The sequence below is a fragment of the Gopherus flavomarginatus genome, chromosome 1 (genome assembly GCF_025201925.1).
Source record: "Gopherus flavomarginatus isolate rGopFla2 chromosome 1, rGopFla2.mat.asm, whole genome shotgun sequence".
Taxonomy (NCBI): Eukaryota; Metazoa; Chordata; order Testudines; family Testudinidae; genus Gopherus; species Gopherus flavomarginatus.
This window is the reverse complement of record NC_066617.1, coordinates 376,991,109-377,008,202: the sequence shown is the minus strand read 5'-3', so window position 1 is coordinate 377,008,202 and position 17,094 is coordinate 376,991,109. Positions and strand designations below refer to the sequence as shown.

General features: G+C 44.6%; 1 protein-coding gene across 1 annotated transcript; it reads right to left on the bottom strand.

Annotated features, from left to right (window-relative positions):
- Positions 1–5,260: 5,260 nt before the first annotated feature.
- LOC127051815 (olfactory receptor 52R1-like) lies at positions 5,261–6,208 on the bottom strand. Its single transcript, XM_050954725.1, has one exon. It carries the CDS (start codon positions 6,206–6,208, stop codon positions 5,261–5,263), a length of 948 nt encoding a protein of 315 aa, XP_050810682.1.
- Between the last annotated feature and the right edge of the window lie 10,886 nt (positions 6,209–17,094).

The window sequence follows — 17,094 nt, the reverse complement described above, 5'->3', positions numbered from 1 at the left end:
TTTTCCTCTCTGTTTTGTGATTCAAGGAGTTTGAATCACATTGATCTTCCAGGGAAACCCAGGGAGGGGAAGCCTGGGAGAGGTAACGGTGAGGTTTACTTTCCTTGTGTTAATATCCAGAGGTTCTGGGTCTTGGGGGTCCCTGGGCAGGTTTTGTGGGGACCAGAGTGTACCAGGCACTGGATTTCCTGGTTGGTGGCAGCGCTACAAGTACTAAGCTGGTAATTGAGCTTAGAGGAATTCATGCTGGTACCCCATCTTTTGGACGCTAAGGTTCAGAGTGGGGATTATACCATGACACATGGCATTGCTAATTTAAATTAAATATTAATTTCTTTTTTCTAATAATTGTTTCAGCAGTAATGTTAGTGGTGATATATAGCTGTGAAAGATCAGAGTGCTTTGTCTGATCAAATCATGATAGCCAGGGTTACTAAGAATAACAGTTTTATTTTCAGAGGGGTAGCCGTGTTAGTCTGGATCTGTAAAAGCAGCAAAGAGTCATGTGGCACCTTATAGACTAACAGACATATTGGAGCATGAGCTTTCATGGGTGAATACCCACTTTTCAAAAGTGGGTATCAGAGGTATTGTTGTATGACCAATTGTTATGTGTACCTGTGATTTTAAACAAAAATGTGGTTTAATGAACATACATCTACGTTGACCATGATAAAAATTTTTATGATGGTTAACATGTAATACTGTTTATTGTTGTTGTTTTTGTTGTTTTTCTGCATAGGCCGTTTGTCCCATTACAGATCTCCATTTAGTCGGTTGTACTGGGCATGATGCTTGTGTTGCATTCACTGCCGGAGAATCTTGTTGGTACCTTTTCAGCAGAGCACCTAGTGGAGTAATTACTTCAAACACATTGCACCTAGAGAGCCACTGATGCCTTTTTTGAGAGCAACAAGTTATCTGTGGTACTTTCCGTGTTTGGGTATTGCAGTGATACACGATTAGCAGAAGTACTTGCATTTGTTCCTTGTAAATATTTTCTAGATGGCCTATGGATTGGACAGTAGCCAATTGATCAAAAACCAGCCTTATCTGGATCGAACACAATGATAATAGTAATAATATATTGAACAAAATGTATAAGGATTATGACATGTCGCAGGGTCTTTTTTAAACACAACATGATTCAGATGTGAGGTCACAAACCCTAGGTTTCTGATTGCCCCAAATGACATTTTTTTTTACATTCCATTTGGCATTCAACTTTTTCTTCTCCATACCTTTGAATATACTGTGGACAATACCAATTTATAACTTGCTGGTTTTGAATCAATTTTGGTACCCTTTTCATTCTAAACATTGAAAGCAACTAAGTTTTCCTCCAAGATAATGAATTCTGTCCTGATCATTATTGTAGTTTACCAATTGATTAATCTTCTCTTGGTTTTTATTAAATAATCTAGTGATTTTATGCATATTATACAGAGTCAATTTTTTCATAGTTGATAATCCATAAATCCCTTTCAATATTGGATCAACTACGTGATTAACTTCTTCCTGAAGTACAGACTTAATGTGCTTTTTGTTTTTTCAACATTCTCCTTATTTCAAATTGACGTTTTTGTACCACATAACCTTGTAATACTGCTTATGATTTCCAGTTGATTTGGTGTTTGTGTTTTCTTCTAGGAGCATGCAGATTATTCTGTTCTTTTCGATCCAAATTAGCTATATCTTGCACTCATTGTTGATAAGCAGTAACCTTATCCACACGGTGTACTGAAGAAAAAAACAAATGCCACCTTGGTGTTTCTGCAGGAATTGAACATGCTTATTTGCCAATAAGATAGATTTAACACAACAGGGATATGCATGAATTATACCTGATTGATTAACACCCCTGGCACTGGTGTGGCAGTCAGACCACTAATAGGCCCTTCCTGTAATTTTGGATATTTTACTGAATTTTGAGGTTCACGGTCCCTTTTAACTCTTATTGCCTGTACTTTCACCTTGAAGTATTTGTTAAAAACTCCAGTTCCATCCACATTTTAATTTTGATACAGGTCTTATACTCTCTCTCATCCTCCTGTTTTAAGTCATGAATAGCCATTGTTCCACCTTTTACTGAGCTTCGACATCTGGTTCTATTTTCCCATAATCCATATGGAATTCCTTCACTGACTGGAAAAGAATGAGTTTCTCCTGAGATATATGTTTTACATTCTCCCCCGCTAGACTTCTTCAGTAAGGGAAAGATTTTGTTTTTCCAATCTACATAAGACTTTTGGTTATTTCTCAATGTTACATATAATCCTAGTCTATATGAACCCAACATATGATTTTTGTATCTTACATTTATTTCAACTCAGAGAGTGCTGAAGCACTGGAATGGGTTACCTAGGAAGAGGGTGGTATCTCCATCTTTAGAGGTTTTTAAGGCCCAGCTTGACAAAGCCTTGGCTGGGATGATTTATTTGGTGTTGGTCCTGCTTTGAGCACGGGGTTGGACTAGATGACCTCCTGAGGTCTCTTCCAACCCTAATATTCTATGATTCTATGATTATTACAATTGTGTCATTAGTCCATGCAGTTAACAGTGTTCTGTCCAAAATATTATATATGAATTGTCCTTCGTCTGGTTGACTATCCTATCTTCAGTAAAGGAACGATCCTTTTTCCAATCTACATAAGGTTTTTGTTTATTTTCTTCTATATCATAGGCAAGAACTATATGTATCCCTACTTTTCCTTTGACTTGTTGATAAAATCTATGAAGAGTCATTTGGCTACTTAATGTCTCTGGGCAACAGTATGTTTCTGTGGGAAATTTTTCCATAATACAAGTTTTTGTTTATCTTTTAATGTTACATGTAACCCTAGTCTATACAAATCTGACATAAGATTGTGTACCTTACACATTGTTACAGTTGTATCATTAGTCCGTGCGGTAAAGAGTGTCCTGTCTCAAATTTTAACTATGAATTGTTCTTGGTCTGGTGGGTAATTCCATTTAAAGAAAATCTCAGTTGACAGGCCTGGTGTTTTAAATGACTCTTGGCCTGGTTTTACTCTTTCTTGTACTCAAGTCACTTTTATCTGTGAATTTTAAACCTTAATAGGCAAATCTGAGTTTAGTCCCACCATAACATTTTGCTCCACTGCAACCATTTGTGTCTCTGGTGGAGAACCTGCCTGTGATTCAGCTCATCTGCAGCATTCAAGCAGACATATAGGGTTACTGTGGGTGCGAGTGGCATTTTTATTGTGTCTGTCACTGAGCTCTTTTGTGTTGGCTTTCTTGCACTATCTTTGGTTCTGGTGCCTGTGGAGAGATATTTCCCTTCAGATACTGCTTTAGCTGATTCGCATTGTGATATTTATCTCCTTTTTCGGTACTTGGTACAATTTTGATTTTATACACAGAGGCACTTAATCTGTCCACAATAGTCTATAGCCAAGTTTATGGGTTACATAAGTTGTGTTCAGATCCACCATAGAATAAAAGCGTAACCTGGTTTCCAACCTCACAAGCTTTTTTTTTTTTTAATTTTGTCAAAATAGGCTCTTGCCTTTCATTTGAATTTTTCCAATTTGCAAACTACCTGATTCAGATGTTTCTGTAATGCTTGCAAAAGGGTTTCAAGCTTTACTCCCTTTAGCTGTGTGCCGCTGGCATGATATAAAAGATGCTCTGGCATGTGCGTAGTTTGTTTAGTTATAACCTCACCGGGTGTATGATTTGTGGAGGCAGCTGGAGTTTCCCTGAATGCTATTAAAAAGAGAGGATTCAGGGTGTCTCAGCTGTGTCCATTAGCATCTACCAGCTTTTGCAATGTATGTTTGATGGTATGATTTTTTCGCTCTACCATCCCTGATTATTGAGATCTGTATGGAATATCCAATTTTTGTTGCACTCTTAATAAATGTAGGCCTTTTTGGAAAACTTGTTCAGTAAACTGTGTTCCACTGTCTGACTCCACCCTAGCAGGGAGTTGTCAATAAGAAAATACTTGGTCAGTTAGAGCCTCTGCTGTGGCTACAGCGTATTTGCTTTTAAAGGAAATGCTTCCGCCTGTTTAGAGAATGGATTAATGACAACCAGAAGGTATTGGTTTCCATGGAACTTCATATATTTGGGATCTTAAAGGAGCATTCTATTTTGTTGGAGTAGGATTATTCTCTGAACAAACTGAACAATTTTCACTGTACGGGTGTACATTTGCCTTCATGCATGGCCACCAACCTATCGAGTTGAGGCACTGCATGTTTTTCTCCCACCACTTGATGGCCTTCTGATGGTACGTCATGTACCAAATAGGTCATTTCCCTATGTTTGCATGTTTGTTTGTCCAAATTCAAGCAATTTCTTTTTTCAAGAGTTTATTGAGTGGAAGTGCACTGTGAGCAAAGTTAGGGATGAAGTTTCGATGGTATCCTGCATGGGTAGTTCCCGAACTGAATCCATCTTTTGATGTGCAGATGATCGACCTCCTTGAGAAAATGTGATACCCAGAGAGGAAACTGCTTGGACCATTAATCCTGTGTCCTTGATGATTTGAAAAAGTTCAGCTGACACTCTAGGTGTTTCTCTTGAGTTTCTGTTGCTAAGCAAATGTCATCTACATATTGAAATAGAACAGAGGGTTCTGAAAACCTTGACAAAATTCATTTCATTTACCCATGGAAAATGGATGAATTAATATGTAGCCCTTGGGGCCAGACTTGAAATGGAAACTGACCCCCTTCTACTGTGAAAGCTGGGCAACACTGGCTTTTCTTAGACACATGGTAGAAAACCATTTTGCTTCGGGATTGATAGATTTAATCAGGTCAGGCATTTTGCATACAACAGCTGTACAAGCTGGAGTTACTTGATTCAACTTTTGATAGTCAATGGTAAGATGACACGACCCATTTGTTCTTTGTACTGGGCAGATTTGAGAGTTGCCTATTGAGATAAACTTATGAATGATTATCTGTTGAAGCAATGATTGAATGGTTTTAGCAATTTGAGGTGAGACCTAAAAAACTGGAAAAAATTGCCATTCCTAAGAAAATATGAAATGGCTCTTTTTCATGTGACAGGGGTGGGGCCACAACTGAAGAGGTGGAGCATTTACCAACAATTTGAGAGGTGTCAACTCTATGAATTGTATATAGATCAATTCCCTAATTGTCTACACCAAAACAGCATAGTAAGGTCAGAAAAGGATTTAACGTCTCTCTGACTCTCCAGGACCACATCACTAGCCAGCTCTGCTTGGAGGTCTGAAAGCCAGAGCACTAGAAGAAAATTTTAGGTCCCTTTACGAGTAAAGAGCTGGTGCAGCCTGTCCCGGATCTGTTTAGTCCTCACCCCGTAGATGATGGGATTTAGCACAGGGGGCATCAAGAGGTAAACATTGGCAATTAGAATGTGGAAATGCAGGGGTACATTCTGAACAAACCGGTACATGAGGGAGAAGAAGAGACTTGGGATGTAAAAGGCTAAGATGGAACAAAGGTGGGAGATGCAGGTCCCAAAAGTCTTGATCCGGGCATCCTTTGTGGGGAGGCTGAAGATGGCCCTCAGGATCTGGGTGTAAGACAGGGCAATGAAAATCGCATCCAGGCCCATCACACAGAGTACCACAAAGAGGCCATAGTAGCTACTGATGCGGATGTTGGCGCAGGCCAGTTTCACCACGGCTATGTGTGCGCAGTACGACTGGGGGATGATGTTGGTTCTGCAACAAGGCCACTGCCTTACCAGTAACGGAAATGGCAATGCAAGCAAACCACTGCGCAGCATCATGGCCAGGCCAATCTTAGCCACAATAGACTTTGTTAGGAGGGTGGAATGTCTCAGGGGATCACAGATGGCCACGTAGCGATCCAAAGCCATGGCCACGAAGATCCCAGACTCCATCCCTGAAAAGCAGTGAATGAAATACAGCTGAGTGAGGCAAGACCTGAAATCTATCTCTCTGGAATTGAACCAGAAGATGCTCAGCATTTTGGGTACAATGGACGTAGATTCAACCAAGTCAGTGACGGCCAGCATGCAAAGGAAATAGTACATGGGCCCATGGAGACTCGACTCTGTCTTCACAGTGAACAGGATGGTGAAGTTCCCCAAGATTGCTGTGACATACATGGTGCAGAAGAGGATGGAGATCCAGACATAGGCAGCCTCCAGGCCAGGAATGCCCAGCAGGATGAAGGTGGAGGGGTTGGTGAAGTGGGTTGTGTTGGAATCTGACATGCAGTAGGGGAGAAGGTGACCAGTTCTAAAGCAGAACAATCTCTCCTGCATGTACTGTACATTCCCCAAACTTTCTGTATGTTCCCAGGCTCTCAGGTGATGGTCGCTGTACAAATGCCTGGAAGGAGAGACAATGTTAATGTGAGACACTACATCCTATGCTAACGGGAGGCTCTTCCCATGGGTGAAGCAGATTGGTCGCTCTTCACACACTGAAAAATGACATTGTCATTATTCAGAGAAATGAATTATGAGCAACAGACCCTACTAATGCCAATTCCAAATTTTAAGGGGCCCCTTGCATCAGTAATTCCTACATGTCATAGTCTGAGAAACCTTAATAGGCAACAGCAGGAAACATGCTTCTGCATACTGTTTATCCATATTGTTCCTGTCAAGACTGAATCCCCACTCTGTCGCTCAGCCATTATTGGATTAAAAGGTTTAGCTGAAAGGGATTCACAATTGGGAACACTTTTAAGAAAGGGGGAGTCTATACAGGAAGAATGTGCTCCACCTAAACCGAAATGCAAACAGATTGCTGGGACTTAAAACTAAAAAAGTCATAGAGAAGTTTTTAAAATAAGAGTTCGGGGAAAGCTGACAGGTGCAGAGGAACGTGGTAAAGACAGAGACATCCCTAAGGGTCTGATCTATTAATGGAGATTCTCTAAGTCTTACTGAGGATGAGAAGATGGAAAATGATAAAATACAGGCAGGATCTCATGAGAAACAATCAAATGAAAAAGTGTCCCATTTAATTACATCCTGTACTGATAGACAGTTAAAAGGACTCAAGATTTTAAAATGCTTATACACCAATGCTAAAATTCTAAATAACAAAATGGGCAAACTAGAGTGCCTCATATCACATGAGGATATTGATATAAGAGTGTAATAACCTTAGTCCCAGATTTGGACCTTAGCATCCAAATATGGGGGTTAGCATGAAAACCTCCAAGCTTAGTTACCAGCTTGGACCTGGTACCTGCTGCCACCACCCAAAAAATTAGAGTGTTTTGGGGCACTCTGGTCCCTCTGAAAAACCTTCCCTGGGGACCCCAAGACCCAAATCCCTTGAGTCTCACAACAAAGGGAAATAATCCTTTTTCCCTTCCCCCCTCCAGGTGCTCCTGGAGAGATACACAGACACCAGCTCTGTGAATCCAAACAGAGTGAATCTCCCTCTCTGTTCCCAATCCTGGAAACAAAAAAGTACTTTCCTATTCCCCCAGAGGGAATGCAAAGTCAGGCTAGCAATCCAACACACAAATCTCCCCTTGATTTCTTCCTCCCACCAATTCCCTGGTGAGTACAGACTCAATTTCCCTGAAGTAAAGAAAAACTCCAACAGGTCTTAAAAGAAAGCTTTATATAAAAAGAAAGAAAAATAAGTACAAATGTTCTCTCTGTATTAAGATGATACAACACAGGGTCAATTGCTTAAAAGAATATTGAATAAACAGCCTTATTCCAAAAGAATACAAATCAAAGCACTCCAGCACTTATATTCATGCAAATACCAAAGAAAAGAAACCATATAACTTACTATCTGATCTCTTTGTCCTTACACTTGGAAACAGAAGACTAGAAAAAAGAAACTACTTCTTCAAAGCTCAGAGAAAGCAGGCAGCCAGAAACACAAAGACAAAGACACTCAAATCCCTCCACCCAAAGTTGAAAAAATCCGGTTTCCTGATTGGTCCTCTGGTCAGGTGCTTCAGGTGAAAGAGACATTAACCCTTAGCTATCTGTTTATGACAAAGAGGCATCACAGAAACTTGTTGGAATGAGGATAATCAATGGGACACAGTAATACAAGGGTACTAATATATTGGAAGGACAGAAGAGGTTGTGCTGGCAGGGAAGTAGTGCTATATGTGAAAGAAAGTGTAGAATCAAATGAAGTACAAACCTTAACTGAATCAAATTGTACCACAGAATCTCTATGGATAGAAATTTCATGTCTTATAATAAGAATACAGCGGTAGGGGTATACTACAGACAGCCTGAGCAGGATTGTGATCAAGACTATGAAATACTCAAGGCAATTAAATAGGCTATTAAAATAAAAAGACTAATTGATAATGGGGGATTTCAACTATCCCCACATTGACTGGGTACATGTCACCTGAGGATAGGATGATTCTGGGAGAAGCTATTCTGGGAACCCACATGAGGAGAGGCAATTCTTGATGTAGTAATAAGTTGAGCACATTTCAATTTCAGAAAGGGGAACTACACAAAAATGAGGAGGTTAGTTAAACAGAAATGAAATTTTAGAGCGCCAAAGTGAAATCCCTGCAAGCTGCTTGGAAACTTTTTAAAGACACCATAATAACTTGAATGTATAATGGGAGAATAACATGAGGGAGAAAGGAGTCCAGGAAATCTGGCTGTATTTTAAAGAATCCTTATTGAGGTTGCAGGAACAAACCATCCCAATGTGTAGAAAGAATAGTAAATATGGTGGGCAGCCAGCTTGGCTTAATAGTGAAATCCTTGCTGATCTTAAACACAAAAAAGAGGTAAAAAGAAGTGGAAGCTTGGACAAATAACCAGGGACAGGAATATAAAAATATTTCTCAGGTATGCAGGAGTGAAATCAGGAAGGCCAAATCACACTTGGAGTTGCAGCTAGCAAGATATGTTAAGAGTAACCAGTAGAGTTTCTTCAGGTATGTTAGGAACAAGAAGAAGGTCAGAGAAAATGTGGGCCCCTTACCAAATGGGGGAGGCAACCTAGTGACAGAGGATGTAGAAAAAGCTAATGTACTCAATGATTTTTTTGCCCCTGTCTTCACGAACAAGGTCGGCTCCCAGACTGCTATACTGGTCAGCACAGCATGGGGAGGAGGTGACCAGCCCTCTGTGGAGAAAGAAGTGGTTCAGGACTATTTAGAAAAGCTGGAAGACAACAAGTCCATGGTGCCGGATGAACTGCATCTGAGGGTGTTAGAGTAGCTGGCTGATTTGTCTGCAGAGCCATTGGCTATTATCTTTGAAAGCTCATAACGATTGGAGGAGGTCCTGGATGACTGGGAAAAGGCTCCAGGGAACTACAGGCCAGTCAGCCTTCCCTCAATCCCTTGAAAAATCGTGGAGTAGGTCCTCAAGGAATCAGTTCTGAAGCACTTGGAGAGAGGGAGGTGATCAGGAACAATCAACATGAATTCACCATGGGCAAGTCATGCCTGACCAACATGATTGCCTTCTATGATGAGATAGCTGGCTCTGTGGATATGGGGAAAGCAGTAGACATGATATATCTTGACTTTAGGAAAGCTTTTGATATCATCTCCAACAGTATTCTTGCCAGCAAGATAAACAAGTATGGATTACTAGATTAATAGACTATGAAGTGGATAGAAATCTGGCTAGATTGTCGGGCTCAGAGGGCAGTGATCAGCGGCTCTGTGTCTAGCTGGCAAGAGGTATGAAGCGGAGTTTTGTTCAACACCTTTATCAATGATCTGGATGATAGGATTAATTGCACCCTCTGAAAGTTTGCAGATGAAATTAAGATGGGGGAGAGGTAGATACGCTGGAGGGTAGAGATAGGGTCCAGAGTGAGCTAGACAAATTGGAGGATTGGGGTAAAAGAAATCTGATGATGTTCAACAAAGACAAATGCAGAGGCCTGCACTTAGGAAGGAAGAATCCCATGCACTGCTACAAGCTGACTAAGCAGCAGTTCCACAGAAAAGGACCCGGGGATTACAGTGGATGAGAATCTGGATAGGAGTCAGCAGTGTGCTCTCGTTGCCAAGAAGGCTAACGACTTATTGGGCTGTATTAATAGAAGCATTGCCAGCAGATTGAGGGAAGTGATTATTCCCCTCTATTCAGCACTGGTAAGGCCACAACTGGAGTATTATATCCAGTTTTGGTCCCGCCTCTACAGAAAGGATGTGAACAAATTGGAGAGAGTCTAGTGGAGGGTAATGGAAATGATTAGGGGGCTGGTGTACAAGACTTATACGATGAGAAGCTGAGAGAACTGGGGTTAATAATGTCATTGTGGAAAAAATATACACTTCTGTAACAGATGACTAGAACATAGCTAAAGTGATGCCAATATTTTAAAAAGGGCTCTAGAGGTGACCCCAGCAATTATAGGCTGGTAAGCTTGACTTCAGTGCCGGGCAAAGTGGTTGAAACTATAATAAAGAACAATATTGTCAGACATGTAGATACACTGAATTTGTTTGGGAAGAGTGAGCATGTGTTTTGTAAAGGGAAATCGTGCTCACCAATCTACTAGAATTGTTTGATGGGGTTAATAAGCACGTGGATAAGGGATATCTGGTGGATATAGGGTACTTAGATTTTCATAAAGCCTTTGACAAGTTCCTTCACGAAAGGCTCTTAAACTGCCAGAAAATAAAGGGGAGGTTCTCTCATGGATTGGTAGCTGGCTAAAAGATAGGAAACAAAGGATAATATAAATGTTGTAAATGGTCAGTTTTCACAATGGAGAGAGGTAAATGCTGGTGTCCCCCAGATGTCTGTTCTGGGACCAGTCCTATTCAACATATTCCTAAATAATCTCGAAAAGGTGGTAAACAGTGAGGCTGCAAAATTTGCAGATGATACAAAAAATTTCTGAAGATTCTTAAGACCCAGGCCAAATGCAAAGAACAATTAAAGGATCTCTCAAAACTGCATGACTAGGCAACCAAATGGCAGATGAAATTAAATATTGATAATTGCAGAGTAATGCACATTGGAAAGCATAATCTCTACTACACATATAAAATGATGGGGGCTAAATTACCTTTTACCATTCAAGAAAGAGATCTTGGAGTCATTGTGGACAGTTTTCTGAAAAAATCCACTCAGTGTCCAGCTGCAGTCAAAAAAGCAAAGAGAATGTTGAGAATAATTAAGAAAGGGATAGATAATAAGACAGAAAATATCATATTGTTTGTGCATAAATCCATGGTACACCCACAACTTGAATATTGTGAGAGCATATGGTCACCCCATCTCATAAAAAGATATACTGGAATTGAAAAAGGTTCAGAAAACGGCAACAAAAATTATTACAAAGCGTTTCTGTGTGATGAGAGATGAATAACACTGGGACTTTTCAGCTTGGAAAAGAGACAACTAAGGGAGGATATGCCTGAGGTGTGTAAACTCATGACTGGTGTAGAGAAAGTAGATAGTTTACTCCTTCTTATAACACAAGAACTAAGGGTGACCAAATGAAATTTATAGGCAGCAGGTTTAAAACAAATAAAGTATTTTTTTACACAATGCGCAAACCTGTGGAACTCTTTGCCAGAGGATGTTTTGAAGGCCAAGAAATAAAAGGGTTCAAAAAAGAACTAGATAAATTCATGGAGGATAGGTCCAACAATGGCTATTAGCCAGGATCGGCAGGGAAGATGTCCCTAACCTCTGTTTGCCAGAGGCTGGGAATGAACGACAAGAGATGGATCACTTGATGATTGCCTGTTCTGTTCATTCCTTCTGGAGCACCTGGCACTGGCCACTGTTAGAAGAGAGGATACTAGATTGGCCCTTGGTCTGACCCATTATGACCATTCTTATGTTCTTATTTTCTTAGGATTGGCCATTCTACATCGTGATGGTGGCACTATTTTAGTTAGGGCAGTCTGACACGTTCAATTTGAAGACCTTATTTTCAGTTGCTTTTAAGTTTATCAAACTGTCACTGTTTGTATTGAAAAATTCCCATACTGGGTTTCTGCTTCTGGCTGAATTGTTTTTTGAAAGTTTCAGCCATAACAGTTCAATTAATTTCATTAATAAAGCTAGGAGAAAACATGTCTTGCCCATGTAGAAAAAAATTGTATAATTATTCCAGTGAGGAACACTATCACCTCTATGCTTTCCAGCCAAGCCCTGAAATCCAACAACAGGAGGCGACACTCTCTGTGTATTAACACACAACTGGCTCCTGAGATCTTTTCTGAGTTCCAGCTCCAAGGAGGCTTTTTTGCCTTGGTGGGGCCTGAGCAAACTCTGGTCCATGGCCTCCGAATTTGGCCTTGTATTGGACATCTACTAACACCTTTCATGCTGAAAACTCCACTGTGTCACTGAAATACAGACATATTGGGGCTGGAAGTCATTAGCTTGGCATGGAGGCAGGGCCGGCTCAAGGTTTTTTTCAGCCGGAAGCAAAAAAAAATTTTGCTGCCTCCCACCCCCTCCGCTCACCAGTGCCCCCTCTGCCACCCCGGCACTGGGCTCTCTCCCCCCGCATCCATATCCCAGCCGCCCCAGCACTAGGCTCCCCACCCCCAAATGTGGGATCCGCTACCAGCACACGGCAGCTGAGCTCTGGCCCAGCCGCGGCTCCATCCCCATGCAGGTGGAGCTGCTGGGCGGCGTGGAGCGGGAGTACTTCCAAGTGGCAGTGCAGCTGTGGGGCGGCACGGAGAACACGGCCCCCTCCCTGGGCTTTGCGGCGCTGCTGGTGGCTGAAGTGGATCAGTTCGTGTTCACTGCCCTCACTCCTGACATGCTGGTGGCCGGGCACCTGGAGAGCCCCCCAAACCTGCTGAACTTCAGCCTCACCACGCCCTGGCCCAGCCCCGTCGGGTGGTAAGACAAGGATCTACGGCTGCGGGGCTACCTGCTCAGCTCCAACGAGCCCAGCCAGCCGCTCACCTCCTCACACACTCCAGGATCCCCTCTCGCCGCCACAGCCTGGGTTTGGCTCCAGGGGACCCACTTCCGTCCCTCCCCGGCTCCTCACACACTCCGGGAGCCCCTCTCGCCGCTGCAGCCCGGGCCCTGGAGCCGAGCATGGGCTGCGGCGGTGGTGAGAGGGGCTCCCAGAGAGTGTGAGGAGCTGTGGAGGGAGGTAGAGCCGAGCCCAGGCTGTGGCTGCAAGAGGGGCTCCCGGAGTGTGTGAGGAGCCGGGGAGGGAGGGAATCGGGGCCCGAGATGTAGGAACGGGGGAGGGGTCCTGCTGCAGTTGCAGCTCTGAGTATTCCCAGGACGGTGCAGCATTTCTCTGCTTGAGTGGGCTGTGCAGGGCGCCACCAGGCTGGGCAGGGGGCGTGGATCCCGGCTCGTGCTCTGACAAGGTGTGTGGCTTTTTGTCACTCCAAGCATTAAAAGAAAAAAAAGGGGAGGAGCCGGTTTGCCGCCCCTTAGAAAGTGCCGCCCTAAGCACATGCTTGGAGGGCTGGAGCCTAAAGCCAGCCCTGCATGGAGAGGGCAGCAAAGAGGGACAATTTGGCCAGTGATACTAGAGTGAACTCACCACCTCTATCCAGAGTCCTAGGGTATTTAATGGTTGCGCAGAGCGGAAAGGATCACAGGCCTAATCTCTATCCCAGAACACCCATGTTCTATTAGGTTTGTCAGGTAGGTGAGCTCCTCAGCAGGAGATGGTACCTGTGAATACTGAGAAGGAAGCGTCTTCCCTGGGAATCCCCCTCAGGTAGCCGGTTCCCACACCTCTCTCACTCCAGCATCTGCAGCAGCATCCCATACTGAGAGCTGACACAGAGATGTGCACTCTTTATATTGTAGCTCTGTGCAATCCCCGTGCAGGTTCATCCAGCCTCTAGGGTAGAAAGGTCATCTAAATGAAAACAGGCTGGACACAAAAGCACTCCAGACAATATTTTCATTCCCTTTCTGTTCTTCTGTGTTCTTTATCCAGCCATAGGAGTAAACAATAATTAAGAGTCCTTCCCAAAGGGAGATGAGAACTCTTGGGCTCTCCACTGAGTCAAAGAGGAATTGGCTGCTCTGTGCACTTGTGTATATGTAAAAATTATAGTTGATTGCTAAGAAAACTAGGGCTAATACCTAGATCTCCACAGGGCCTGACACCCTGTAAATGCCAAGGTGGGATACGTTGTAGCAGACAGAGATATCGAGAGAGAAATGACTGATGGGAGACCTGATCCCTTTTTGCAGGTACGTGGGGATGTCGCTAATGGATCACAGATCTTTAATTCTCATCTGTGAGTATCATCATATCCTGTAGCACCTTTAAGTAAAGGATCTTCAAAATACCTAGTAGAGGAAAATCACTATGAATGCATCCCCATCATACAGATAGGTCAACTGAGGCACAGGGAGATGTGAATTGGGAAAGGTCACACTGAGAATGACAGACAGAATGCACCAGTCCTGATTTCCCTGCCATAACCACGGTCTCTCCATCACTAACTGAGCACATGACAAGAGGGAAATGAACTTCTGGTCTAGCCAGGCCTGTTTGGTTTGTCGATATGATGGACTTTCCCAGGTGCAGCCTGGAATGGGGTTACCTCCAAACCCTCTGCTAAACCAGTCTAGGCCCCTTCTCGCACTGTGAGACTCTGACAAGGTGCAGTCATCTCAGATCTTCCATTTACACAGCCTTTCGCAGACAGGGACAGAACCATCTGTACTTACATAAGTGTTTTCACTAACCACTCATTATCCAACAATACAGAGGCTCCAGCCAGCTCACCCCAGATCTCCAGCCTGGGACCGCAGACTTATACCATCATGCCCTGATCAAAAGTGTCACCAGTGTAACTTTTTATTACCCAGTCTGCCTCTCATAGAATCATAGAATTATAGAAGACTAGGGTTGGAAGAGACCTCGGGAGGTCATCTAGTCCAACCCCCTGCTCAAACCAAGACCAACCACAACTAAATCATCTCAGCCAAGGTTTGTCAAGCCGGGCCTTAAAATCTCTAAGGATGGAAATTCCACCACCTCCCTAGGTAACGTATTCCAGTGCTTCATCACACTCCTAGTGAAATAGTGCTTCCTAATATCCAACCTAGATCTTCCCCACTGCAGCAGATTTCCCTTTTACCTTTCAAACAATGTGCTGTTAGGTTGAAAAATGTAAAACAGATTAGGTACAGAAAGATAGATTTTAAGTGATTGTATGTAATAGTGGACTGATCAAAGTTGATTACCTAAGAATTAAACAAAATCACAACTTAAGTTCTGTACACTAGAGAAAGTTTAAATCAATAGTATCTCAGCTTTATAGTATAGATGTGGATGTAAAGTCTCCTGTGCTTGTTACCCAGGAGCAAACACATTTGAAATACTGGTACATAGTGTGACAGACCCAGGCCAGTGAGGTGCACGAATCTGGTCCTATTGGCATCCAGTGGGGGTGGGCGGGCGAAGCCCGACCACTTCTAAAGGGCCTCCCCCCAGCCTAAGAGGAGGACCCACAGGTCTGAGACACCAAGTAATTACGTGGGAAAACTAATGAAAAAACAGGATCGGGAGTGAGATCATAGGGCTAAACGAAGGGAACCTGATGAGGACATCAAGCAGAGAGCCCCGGACAACGCCCACTGCTCCTCAAAGGCGTCAAGGGACCCAGTGGACGCCGCCCAGAGGAACTCTGCCCGGATGCGTGAACAGACCGAGGAATGGAAATAGGCTCTACAGTTGCAGGAAATCCCGTCAGCCAACCTCCTCTCCCTGGTGTTGTAGATGGTCAGTTTGGCCAGGGCCAAGAGGAGGTTGAGAAGGAGATCCCGCGACTTTGTGGGGCCACGGATGGGGAGCGTGTAGATAAAAAGGTGAGGGGAAAAGTGCAACCAAAAACACAAGAAAATATTCAAGAGGAGCCGGAACAGGGGCTGCTACCTGGCGCACTCCAAATAAATGTGCGCCAAGGTCTGCTTCTTGACACAGGAAGGGCAGGTGTTACGGACAGGGGGAACCGCGCCAAGTACACGCCCGTGCTCACGGCCCCGTGAAGGAGCCGCCAACTGACATCCCCGGCGAGCCTCAGGACCAGGGCAGAGTACAAGCTGGCCCACCGGGGCTTCTCACCCTCGAGAGGTTGCAGGAGGTCCCACCATTTGGTATTGGGACGGGACGCGAGGGTGAGGTGGTGAAGGGTGTGGAGCACGAGCGTGTATAGATGTTTCTGTGGCGAGGCCTGGAACAGAACTGGCTGCACATCGTGCAGCCGGCTGGCAGTGAAAGGGTGAGGGGGCCGATTGGGTCCATGGGGCAGGGGCCCGATAAAAATGTCCACGGGGCCTGGAGTGGAGGGTGGGCGGGGCGTGCCCTCTCGCAGGACCTGGTCGAGGTAAGCCCAAGCAGCAGGCAGGCAGTAAAGCGGCCTTCACATCCTGAAGTACGCACTGGGGAGTACGAGGTCTGGAGAGCCCTACGCGCTGAGCGAGCGTCAGAGGATCCAGCCAGTCTCCCCAGTCGAAGTCCAGGAGGTCTCCAACCCTGGTGACTCCCGCCGAGACCAGCCTCTGGCACACTGTGGGGGACTCCGCCACCTGCACAAGAAGCTGGGGATTGTGTAGCAGGGGCTCCGCGAGGAGGTCGACCTCCACGGTGGCCGCCACGGACCTGGTCGTTGAAAAGAGCTTCCAGGTCCGGAGGAGGTCTTGGTAGAAGACCGGCAGCCCGGAAAGGTCTCGCGGAAGACCTCTCGGATGGAGGTAAAAGAGCTGCCGGTCGTATCGGAGCCCTCGGAAGCGGCGGAGGAAGGCGTGCGCCAATACGCTCCACGCCGGACTACCCGCACCAAACAGGAGCCTCTGCAGGGCCTGGAGGCGGAAGACATGGACCTGAGCGCCTAGGCACTTCAGGCCCTGCCCCCCCTCCTCCAGGGGCAGGTGCAGGACCCCTGCAGAGACCCAGTGCGTCCCTGGCCAAAAGAACTCCAGAATTGCCGTCCGGAGGTTGGCCAGGAAAGACGGAGCCGGGACCAGGGTGTTGAGCCGGTACCAGAGCATGGACAGGACCAGTTGATTAAGCACCAGTGCCCTCCCCCGAAGGGAGAGGCAGCAGAGTAGTCCTGTCCATTTCCGGAGCTGCTCCGTCACCCTGCCCTCCAAACCATGCCAATTCTCCGGCAGAGGCGGATGCATGGCAGAAAGGTAAACGCCGAGATAGAGCAGCG

What these genes read in the sequence shown, in the direction of transcription:
- LOC127051815 (XM_050954725.1), bottom strand. Translation starts at nt 6,208, where the DNA reads ATGTCAGATTCCAACACAACCCACTTCACCAACCCCTCCACCTTCATC.